We start from the raw sequence: 11,138 nt of genomic DNA on the forward strand, positions 1-11,138 counted from the left end.
GACTGGTCCAACGTCACCCAACTGGCTTTCCTCCCTAAAGCGGGACTGGAACTCAGAGTCTCCTGGTGATTGGCCCAAAGTCACCTAGCTGACTTTAATGCCTAAGGCAGGACTAGAACTCACATCTCCTAGTGACTGGTACAAAGTCACCCAGCTGGCTTTCCTGCCTAAAGTGGGACTGGAACTCAGAGTCTCCTGGTGATTGGTCCCAAAGTCACCTAGCTGGCTTTCATGGCTAAGACGGGATGAGAACACCAAGTTTCACGCATTATTTGGGGCAATGGGGGGAGGGGGGGCAAGCCGTGGATGGGGCAGGCCAGAATTAAAACTCGTCCCTTGCCTCTTTTGAGATGTGGATATAATGAGAACCGTTGCCTGCCATCTGCCAAACTCACGGTAACCCTTTAATTTGGCACAGCAGTGGAGGCCACACAGGGTAAACGAAGCTGAAAAGAGCCCCTCGTTTGTGCCCACATCTGAATGGCATACCCACTGCAGGCCGTTGTGGTAGAATTACACACATACTCATTTGCGGCATAATTCGATGGAACCTTTGCCAGGCTTTTAACTCAGCATGCCAAGGCCTCCGCTGGAGTCAGCGGAGTCAAATTAGGGGCTAACTAGCAAGCTGTCTACCGACCTACCTAACTAGGAGGGGTGGTGGCCCAGTGGTGAGAGTGTAGTACTGCAGGCTGACTCTGCCCACTTGCCAACAGTTCGATCCTGACCGGCTCCAGGTTGACTCAGCTTTCCGTCCTTCCGAGGTCGGTCAAATGAGGACCCAGATTATTGGCGGGAAAGATGCTGACTCTGTAAACCGCTTAGAGGAGGCTGTGAAGTGGTGTATAAGTGCTGTTGCTATGATAGCAATCCTGCAATATTTTAGGGGCTGTCACAGAGAAGGGGGGGGGGTTTCAACCTATTCTCCATAGCATCTGAGGACAAGATGTAATCGGTGGAAGCTCAGTGATGGGGGTTACAGGAACGAACTGCTCCAGCAAAAGTCCTGGAGATCCTCAGTCCATCCAGGACAGAATGACAGAATAACAGAATGACAAAATAACAATGAAAGAATGACAGACTGACAGAATAACAGAATGAAAGAATGACAGAATAACAGAATGACAGAATGAAAGAATGACAGATGATAGAATAACAACAATAACAACAGAATAACAAAATGAATAACAGAATGACAGAATAACAGAATAACAACAGAATAACAATGACAGAATAACAGAATGAAAGAATAACAGAATGATAACAGAATGACAGAATAACAGAATGAAAGAATGACAGAATAGCAGAATAACAGAATAACAACAGAATAACAACAGAATAACATAATGACAGAATAACATAATGACAGAATAACATAATGAAAGAATAACAGAATGACAGAATGACAGAATAGCAGAATGAAAGAATAACATAACAAAAGAATAACAGAATAACAGAATGACAGAATAACAGAATAACAACAGAAGAGTTGGAAGGGGCCTTGGAGATCTTCTAGTCCAACCCTCTGCTCAAGCAGGAAACCCAAGGCCATTTCAGACAAATGCTTATCCAAACTCTTCTTTAAAAAAAAAAAAATCAAGGCCTGTTGCTTTCCCATTCCTTATCACCACTGCAACCATAAGGTGGGCAACTGTTCTCCATGGGATCTGTGCCTCCTCTGGATATCCCATCGTAAAATGAGGCAGAGACAGGATGAAATCCCTCCTGGCCCCCTGGCGCTGCAGGGCCCGCCTTCTCTGAAAGTCATTTTTATTCTGGCAAAGAGGAGAGGGAAGAAGGATTGCCATAGTAACCTTTGCCCGCTGTGATGGGAGGGCCAGCCTTGCAACGGAGGAGGCAGGGAACCGGTGGGGGGGGGTGGGCTTGGGGGCAGCTTTTGACCTGCAGAACTTTTCTCCTTCCTGACTGGATCGGTGGCAACCAGGGTTATCCTGTCCCTTTCGCCCACGGTGGGCCTCAAAGCTTTGGGATTTTCATGGTGCTGTCTTCCCCAAATCCCTGAAAAAGGGTTTCTGGGGAAAATTGGGGAAACACAAGTAATAATGGGAGGAGGAGGAGGAGAAGGAGGGAGGGAGGAAGGGAATGATGGAGGGAGGGAGGGAGGGAGGGAGGGAAGGGAGGGGAGCGAGAGGAAGAAAGGAAGGGAGCATGACATGGAAAGGGGGCGGGAGGAGGAAGAAGGAAGGAAGGGGAGAGAGAGGAAGAGGAAGGGAAGGAGAAGATAGAAGGGGAGGAAAGAAGGAAGGGGAGAGAGGAAGAAAGGGAGGAGGAGATAGAAGGGGAGGAAAGAAGGAAGGAAGGAAGGAAGGAAGGAAGGAAGGAAGGAAGGAAGGAAGGAGAGAGAGAGGAAGAAAGGAAGGGAAGGAGAAGATAGAAAGGGGAGTAAGGAAGAAAGGAAGGAAGGAAGGGGAGAGAGAGGAAGAAAGGAAGGGAAGGAGATAGAAAGGGGAAGGAAGGAAAGAATGAAGGAAGGGAGGGATGGGGAGAGAGAGAAAGAAAGGAAGGGAAGGAGAAGATAGAAAGGGGAAGAAAGGAAAGAAGGGGAGAGAGGAAGAAAGGAAGGAGAGGAGGAGATAGAAGGGGAGGAAGGAAGGAAGGAAGGAAGGGGAGAGAGGAAGAAAGGAAGGGAAGGAGAAGATAGAAAGGGGAAGGAAGGAAGGAAGGAAGGAAGGAAGGAAGGAAGGAAGGAAGGAAGGAAGGAAGGGTGGGGAGAGAGAGAAAGAAAGGAAGGGAAGGAGAAAATAGAAAGGGGAGGAAGGAAGAAAGGAAGGGGAGAGAGAGGAAGAAAGGAAGGGAAGGAGATAGAAAGGGGAAGGAAGGAAGGAAGGAAGGAAGGGGAGAGAGGAAGAAAGGAAGGGAAGGAGGAGATAGAAAGGGGGAGGAAGAAAGGAAGGGAGGAGGGAGGGAGGAAAGAGGGAGGTAAAAAGTTAGTTTCAGATCAGTGCTTCTTCAGCACTGAAGGCTAATTCAGGGAGGCCTAATTTTTTTCCCTTATTTATCCAGCATCTCTAATCATGGACGTTCCCTTTAACGCTCTAACGAAGCTCCTAGAGCTCTTGATTTTAAAAGTGCCCAGGTAGGAGTGCAAATCTCTAAAACGGTCACCAGAGGGCAGTGAAACGCCTCTTTACTGCCCCCTTCTGGTGGTTCAGATTTGTTGCAAGCCCAGGTCAGCCCTCGGGCCCTGACAGTTGAAGCTTAGAAGCAAAGCGGCCCCTCAAAATGACCCACGGCCAGATCCTCTCTGCCCCCCAGGCTCTTAAAAACGGAGCCATGTCCTGTTCCCAGGCAGGCACAGCTGCCCTGGAGTTTTTTTTTTTTTTTTTTAAATCGGGAAAAGGTATCCTTCTCGGCATCACCCACAGCACAGGCGTCCACCTGGTTATTCGCTTGGAACGGAGTCGGGCAGCAAACGAACCGATTCACCCAACTACCGCTTGGAAAATGGGGCTTTGGAAATAAAACAGGCCCAGGACGAGGGGAAAGAGTCAAATAATCTTTATTTTGAAAGCTTCGTATTATCTTTTGTGCAAGCAAAGGAGGGTCTGTCTGGATCATTCTGAGCTGATCCCAAGACAATAACCCTACAAATGCTGGATTCTAAAGCTGTGCCCCCCCCCAACTCCCAGCCCGCCCCCCCAAGCAATTTTCCCCTCTCCTCTCCTCATTGGCCTGGTCTCTTTTCCTGCTATGAAAGATCCCGCATAGTGGAAGCCAGAACGGTGTCGCACGGAGATCTCATCCTTAGGCTGGTTTGCCTGTACGAACCTGGCTTGCTGAGCAAAGCTTTGCTAGCATCCCCTTTTTGGGTGGAAAAGGGGGATGCTGGTTTAAAGAGAGAAGTTTTCCCATATCACAAAAAGGGAAGGGAGGGAGGGAGGAAAGAAATAGGGAGGGAGGAAGAAAGGAAGGAAGGAAATAGGGAAGGATGGTGGAAGGGAGAGAAAAAAGAGAGAGGGAGGGAGGGAAGGTGGAGGGAGGGAGGAAACAGGAAATAGAGATAGAGGGAAGGAGGAAATGGAGAGGGAGAGTAGGAAGGGGGGCAGGAAGGAAGGAAATAGAGGGAGGGAGGAAATGGAGAGGGAGGGTGGAAAGGGGGGCAGGAAGGAAGGAAATAGAGGGAGGAAATGGAGAGGGAGGGTGGAAAGGGGGGCAGGAAGGAAGGAAATAGAGGCAGGAAATGGAGAAGGAGGGTGGAAAGGGGGGCAGGAAGGAAGGAAATAGAGGGAGGAAATGGAGGGTGGAAAGGGGGGCAGGAAGGAAGGAAAGGGAGGGAGGAAAGAGGGAGGGTGGAAAGGGGGGGCAGGAAGGAAGGAAATAGAGGGAGGAAATGGAGAGGGAGGGTGGAAAGGGGGGCAGGAAGGAAGGAAATAGAGGGAGGAAATGGAGGGTGGAAAGGGGGGCAGGAAGGAAGGAAATAGAGGGAGGAAATGGAGAGGGAGGGTGGAAAGGGGGGCAGGAAGGAAGGAAATAGAGGGAGGAAGGAAATGGAGAGGGAGGGTGGAAAGGGGGGGCAGGAAGGAAGGAAATAGAGGGAGGGAGGAAGTGGGAACGGAGGAAATAAGGAGAGAGGGAGGAATGAGGCAGGGAGGGAGGGAGGAAGAAGGGAATAGGGAGGGAGGAGGAAAAGGAGGGAAGGATGGAACCACAAAATGGCAGGCTGGATTTGGGTCCGAGGGTTTCCTCCTGGCTCACCAGGACAGCCGCACCGGCCCACCGGGCTCTCCTATTGCTTTGCTGGGCGGCGTCTCTCTGGAGCCCAGCCTGAGGGCACCCAGGATGAAGAGGGCAGCCCAGGCCCCAAAGGCGAGAACCAGCAAGCCAATGTAGAAGCTCTCCCCGTAGTAAATCTCCATGGCGTATTTCCACCACTTGGGTTCCACGAACCGTCGACGAATCTTCTCAAAGCACCAAAGGCACATCACTACCAGGACCATGGTGCACATCCCTGAAAAAAGAGGGGGGGGAGAAAGAGCCCTTAAAGACTTCTTTGGGGAGGGGTTGGGATCCCCCTTACGGGCAGAAGAGATGGCGCCCAGCATGTGGGAGGGAGGGAGAAGGAGAGGGAGAAAGGAGAGGGAGGGGTAGGGAGAGAAGGGGAAGGAAAAGAAAGAGGAGGAGCGGGGGAGGAGAGGGAGGTGAAGAAGAGGAAGAGGAAGGAGGGGGAGGGAGAGGAGAGATGGGGAAGGGGAAGGAGGAGGGGGAGACGGAGGAGGAGGAGGAGAAGAACAGGAAGAAGAGGAAGGAGAGGGAAAGATGGGGAGAGAAGGGGAAGGGGAAGTAGGAGGAGGAGGAAATGGGAGGGAGAGGGGAGGGGGAGAGAGGAGGAGAAGAACAGGAAGAAGAGGAAGGAGAGGGAAAAATGGGGAGAGAAGGGGAAGGGGAAGTAGGAGGAGGAGGAAATGGGAGGGAGAGGGGAGGGGGAGAGAAGAACAGGAAGAAGAGGAAGGAGAGGGAAAAATGGGGAGAGAAGGGGAAGGGGAAGTAGGAGGAGGAGGAAATGGGAGGGGCAGAGAGGAGAAGGAGAAGAGGAAGGAGAGGGAGAGGTAGGGAGAGAAGAGGAAGGAGGAGGAGGAGGAAAGGAAGAAGAAAGAAAAAAAGAAAGAAAGAAAGAAAGGAAAGAAAGAAAGAAAGAAAGAAAGGAAGGAAGGAAGGAAGGAAGGAAGGAAGGAAGGAAGGAAGGAAGGAAGGAAGGAAGGAAGGAAGGAAGGAAGGAAGGAAAATTACCTGAGAAAATGTGCAGGGCAGGGACCAATCTCATCCGATACTTCTCCAGCATCGGGAATCGCACGTAATCCAGGAGGAAGGCCAGGACGCCAAAGCACAGGTTCAGAAAGCAAAGCGTGATCATGGCTTGCTTGATCGCATGGTGGTCCTTCGGGAAAAAATACAAATACTCTGCAAAAAAATAAAGAAGAAAGAAGACCAAGGAATAGGCTGCCAAATGCACACTGGCAAAAGGCAGAAGCATTTTATCGGCTTTATTGCACTTTCTGGGGTTGTCATGAACTGCACAGAGTCGTTGAGTTGGATAGCATACAAACGTACTAACTATACTTTACAGAGCGGAACTTACTCCCTTCTAGATCTGATGATGTTACCTAGTTTGGTCATGAAATGTCTGCAAGAACCAAGAGCACCGGAGACCACCCCCCCAGTCCTCCTGTTCCTCCTCACTCCTCCTCCTCCTGTTCCTCTTCTTCTTCTTCCTCCTCCTTCTCCTCCCCCTCCTCTCTCTGCAAACCCTACTACTCCCTTCCAGAACTGATGATGTTACCTACTTGGGTCATGAAATGTCTGCAAGAACCAAGAGCACCGGAGACCCCCCCCAGTCCTCCTGCTCCTCCTCCTCCTGTTCCTCTTCTTCCTCCTCCTCCTCCTTCCCCTCCCCCTCCTCTCTCTGCAAACCCTACTACTCCCTTCCAGAACTGATGATGTTACCTACTTGGGTCATGAAATGTCTGCCAGAACCAAGAGCACCAAAGACCCCAGTCCTCCCTCCTTGCTCCTCCTCCTGTTCCTCTTCTTCCTCCTCCTCCTCTTCTTCCTCCTCCTCCTTCCCCTCCCCCTCCTCTCTCTGCAAACCCTACTACTCCCTTCCAGAACTGATGATGTTACCTACTTGGGTCATGAAATGTCTGCAAGAACCAAGGGCACTGGAGACCCCACAATCCTCCTGTTCTTCCTCCTCCTGTTCCTCTTCTTCTTCCTCCTCCTCTGTCTCCCCCTCCCCTCCCTCCTCCTCCTCTCTGCAAACCCTACTCCCTTCCAGAACTGATGATGTTACCTACTTGGGTCATGAAATGTCTGCAAAAGAACCCCTCAAGCCCAGTTATTTATATTTGAATCATCTCCAGAAAGGCTTGGCGCAGGAAAAAAAATATCAAGCCAGCACTTCAAGTCATGTTTTCATGCTGGGGGGGGGGGGATGATGATGGATGGATAGTCCTCGACTTACGACAGTTCCTTTAGTGACCGTTCCAAGGTTACCTCCGCACTGAGAAAAAAAAAGCCCCTCACGACTGTTTTCCACAGCGGTACCCAGGTGATGTGACTGTTTTGCCGCACGATCACGTGACCAAAATGCAGACGCTTGAGGCAAGTGGTTCATATTTATGACGGCCGCGGCCTCCCGCGGTCATGCGACCCCCCTTTTGCAACCCCGGGGAAGCCAGAGTCACCAGGTGACTACCTTTAACAACCGCCGTGATTCGCTTAAGAACGGCGGCCAGGGAGGTCGTAAAATGGGGCAAGGCTCACTTCGCCTGACGTCTCCCCGAACGACGGAAACGTTGGCCTCAGCTTTGGTCGTTAAGTCGAGGACTCCCCGCCTGAGGCGGCTCGGCTGCTGTTATCCGACGTCCCCTCAGAACTGGTTAAATTACCCGCATCTGAGGCGTTCCTGGAGGTGGCTATCTTGTAGGGGATCCCGAAGGTGTAGAAGACCAGGGGCCAGGGGCCGACCGTGAACTCCTGGGGCTCCAGCCAGATCCAGTGCTGCATGTAGACGGCCACTGCGAGGAGGACCATCCCCACGAACTGCATCAGGGCAGCCAGCAGCTGGTAGGCCTCGGGCAGCGAGAGGTCCTCGGGGGCCGGCTGGGGCTGCAACTGGCGCCTGGAAGCGGCCAGCATCATCGCGGGCTGGAGGGCCTGGCTTGGTCAACCGGTCAGGCTCAGCAGCTGAACACAGAGGAGAAGCAGCCCAGCCTGAGGGAGGGAGGGAGGGAGGGATCTTGACACTCCTCCCTCCCTTCCCTTTTCTACTTCCTCCTTCCCTCTTCTCTTTCTTCCTTCCCTTTTTTCTTCCTCCCTCCCCTTTTCCTCCCTCCTTCCCTTTTCCTTCCTTTCCTCCCTCTTCTCTTCCTTCCCTTTTCTCCTTTTTTCCCCTCCTCCCTCCCTCTTCTTCCTTCCTTCTTTCCCTTTTCCCTCCCTTCCCTTTTCTCTTCCTTCTTTCCCGTTTTCCTCCCTCCCTTCCTTTTCTTCCCCTTCCTTCCCCTTTTCTTTCTTCCTTCCCTCCCTTTCCTCCTTTTCTTCCTTCCTTCCCTTCCTTCTTTCCCGTTTTCCTCCCTCCCTTCCCTTCCTCTTTCCCTTTTCTCTTCCTTCCCTCCCTCCTCCCTTCCATTTTCTCTTCCTTCTTTCCCTTTTGCCTCCCTTTTCTCTTCCTTCTTTCCCTTTTCCTCTCCCCTTTTCTCTTCCTTCCTTCCCTCCTCCCTTCCATTTTCTCTTCTCTTCCTTCTTTCCCATTTTCCTCCCTCCCTTTCCTTTTCTTCCTTCCCTCCTCCCTTCCATTTTCTCTTCCTTCCTTCCTTCCCTTTTCTCTTCCTTCCTTCCCTCCTCCCATTTTCTCTTCCTTCCCTTCCTTTTTTCCTCCCTCCCTTTTCTCTTCCTCTTCCTTCTTTCCCTTTCCCCCCCTTCCCTTTTCTCTTCCTTCTTTCCCATTTTCCTCCCTCCCTTCCCTTTTCTTCCTTCCCTCCCTCCTCCCTTCCATTTTTTCTTCCTTCCTTCCCTTCCTTCTTTCCCTTTTCCCTCCCTTTTCTCTTCCTTCTTTCCCTTTTTCCTCCCTCCCCTTCCTTTTCTTCTCCTTCCTCCCTCCTTCCCTCATCCCTTCTTTCTCTTCCTCCCTTTCCTTTTTCCCTTCCTTCCTTCCCTCCCTCCCTCCCTCCCACTTCCCTTCCTTCCTGAGCTAACAGTCCTGATTACTAAACCAAACTTAGCAAGGGTACTAAGGGGGGGTACTTAGCGGGGTAGTCAAAAAAGTCAAGATGGCAGCTTTGACCCTACAAAGCCCCCTCTTTTTATGGGCGCCCAATCACCTGATCCCAGCTACCATCTTGCCTTCCCACAGCCTCCTCCCCCCCCCCCCCCGCAGCCAGAATGAGACAACCCACTGCCCGCCTGGGTCTTTGGTGTTGGTCTCAACAAGGGACTATGGGAATTGTAGTCCCAACCATCGGGCAGGCACCAGATGGGGCCAGTTCCATTAGCTCAGCCCGGATTTTGGGGAGGGGGTCTCCTCCCTCTTTTTGCCCCCTCGGCATGCAGAGGCCCAAGGCCAGGTCTGCCCCCTGCCCTGCCAATGCTGGCTGGTGTGCCCGGCTTCTTCTGTGCCAGCTGGTCCTCATCCTGGCTCTCACTTGTGTCCAGTGGTGGTTGACTTCCAGCCTTTCTCCAGTGTGTGTTTGTGTATGCAGGAAAGGACAACTTCTATGGAACCAAGAGTTGTGGGCAGAGAATTCTGATGACGATCAGCCCTGGTGGCGGATTGTTGATCGCCTGGCAACCACATTCAACAACGGAGAATGGGGTTTGACTTGGTCTGCTTTCAGACTTCCTAACCTGCCCTTCGCCCTTGAGATAGGCAACCTTGGCTCTTTTATGACTCGTGGACTTCAACTCCCAGAATTCCTGAGCCAGCCATGCTGAGGGGAAAGGGAGAGGTTTCCAAGCTGAGCCATACTGGCTGAGGAATTCTGGGAGTTGAAGTCCACGAGTCATAAAAGAACCAAAGTTGCCTACCCCTGGTCTATGGGTTAAAGGGCCAGGCTAAAAATCAGGTGGTGGTGAGTTCTAGTCACACTCCAGTTTCTTTGTGCCCATCTTTGTATTGGGATCCATAATTGAGACCCTCATGTAAACTAAATAATAAAAATAAAAATATCAATTCAAACATCCACATCTGCCTATCCCAGGTCCTTGGTAAGGACTCAACAGGTAGACAAAAATGCCAAATCCAATCTGAACATCTGGCTGACTGTGCGATGATGATGATGATAATAATAATAATATTTCACCACTTCTGGAGGCAGGTTGTTAATAATAATAATGTTGGAAGAGACCTCGGAGGTCATCTAGTCCAACCCCCTGCTCAGGCAGGAATCCTATACCATTTCAGACAAATGGCTGTCCAGTCTCTTCTTAAAAACTTCCAGTGTTGGTGCATTCACCGCTTCTAGAGGCAGGTTGTTAATAATGTTGGAAGGGACCTAGGAGGTCATCTAGTCCAACCCCCTGCTCAGGCAGGAGACCCGGCCTATACCATTTCAGACAAATGGCTGTCCAGTCTCTTCTTAAAAACTTCCAGTGTTGGCGCATTCACCGCTTCTGGGGGCAGGATGTTCCACTGGTTAATTGTTCTAAAGGTCAGGAAGTCATAATCCTAATTGATTATCTTTTGAGTAGCCTTGCATAGAAAAAAAAAGGACCCCTATAAATTGGAAAAATAACATAATAATAAGAAAGCTACAGCAGTTCAAAAGCCATCGCCATTGTTTTGACTTTGAATCTCTGGAATGGTGATACAGAAAGAAAATGTATTTCTTTTAATCAGAACCGCAAAGTACATTGGGCTATACAGCTTGTCTACCTGCTGTGACTGGGCGCATGGGCGTTGTAGTACAGAAAGCTTGTTCAAAATACGGGTGACGGTCTGCAAAGGTCCAATTCTAAACTTTTCGATACACGTCACAACCTTCCACGAAGAGCAGCAAATAATTCATCAGGAAAAAGCACTGTGCAAGGATTCTTCCCACTCTGTTCCGAGGGCATGACAGCTGACTTGTTTACATAAATATATTCCCAACGTGTGAATGTGACTTAAGTCAAAGGTTCCCCAAGCCTGGCCACTTTTCAGACTCGTGGACTTCAACTCCCAGAATTCCTCAGCCAGCCATGCTGAGGGGAAAGGAAGAGGTTTCCAAGCTGAGCCAGGCTGGCTCAGGAATTCTGGGAGTTGAAGTCCACTAGTCAGAAAGCGGCCTAGGCAATCTTGGCTCTTTTATGACTCCCAGAATTCCTGAGCCAGCCATGCTGAGGGGAAAGGAAGAGGTTTCCAAGCTGAGCCAGCTTGGCTCAGGAATTCTGGGAGTTGAAGTCCACGAGTCATAAAGCGACCTAGGCCTAGGCCAGAGGCAGGCAACCTTGATCCTTTTATGACTCGTGGACTTCAACTCCCAGAATTCCTGAGCCAGCCTGGCTCAGCTTGGAAACCTCTCCCTTTCCCCTCAGCATGGCTGGCTCAGGAACTCTGGGAGTTGAAGTCCACAAGTCTGAAAAGTGGCCAAACTTGGGGACCCCTGACTTCAGTGATCCAAAAGCTCATCAGATCTCCCCCCAAA

General features: G+C 50.9%; 1 protein-coding gene across 1 annotated transcript; it reads right to left on the reverse strand.

The window, feature by feature from the left end:
- Window positions 1-4,568: 4,568 nt before the first annotated feature.
- LOC120319479 lies at window positions 4,569-9,759 on the reverse strand. Its single transcript, XM_039368369.1, has 4 exons — window positions 9,159-9,759; window positions 7,407-7,704; window positions 5,749-5,919; window positions 4,569-4,969 (listed from the first exon to the last, which is right to left on the reverse strand). The coding sequence occupies exons 2-4, from the start codon at window positions 7,657-7,659 to the stop codon at window positions 4,713-4,715; spliced, it is 681 nt and encodes a 226-aa protein (XP_039224303.1). The 5' UTR covers window positions 7,660-7,704; window positions 9,159-9,759; the 3' UTR covers window positions 4,569-4,712.
- Window positions 9,760-11,138: the final 1,379 nt, after the last annotated feature.

This window comes from Crotalus tigris, unplaced genomic scaffold (assembly GCF_016545835.1).
Source record: "Crotalus tigris isolate CLP2741 ecotype Arizona unplaced genomic scaffold, ASM1654583v1 scf7180000020772.1195989, whole genome shotgun sequence".
In the NCBI taxonomy this organism is placed as follows: Eukaryota; Metazoa; Chordata; class Lepidosauria; order Squamata; family Viperidae; genus Crotalus; species Crotalus tigris.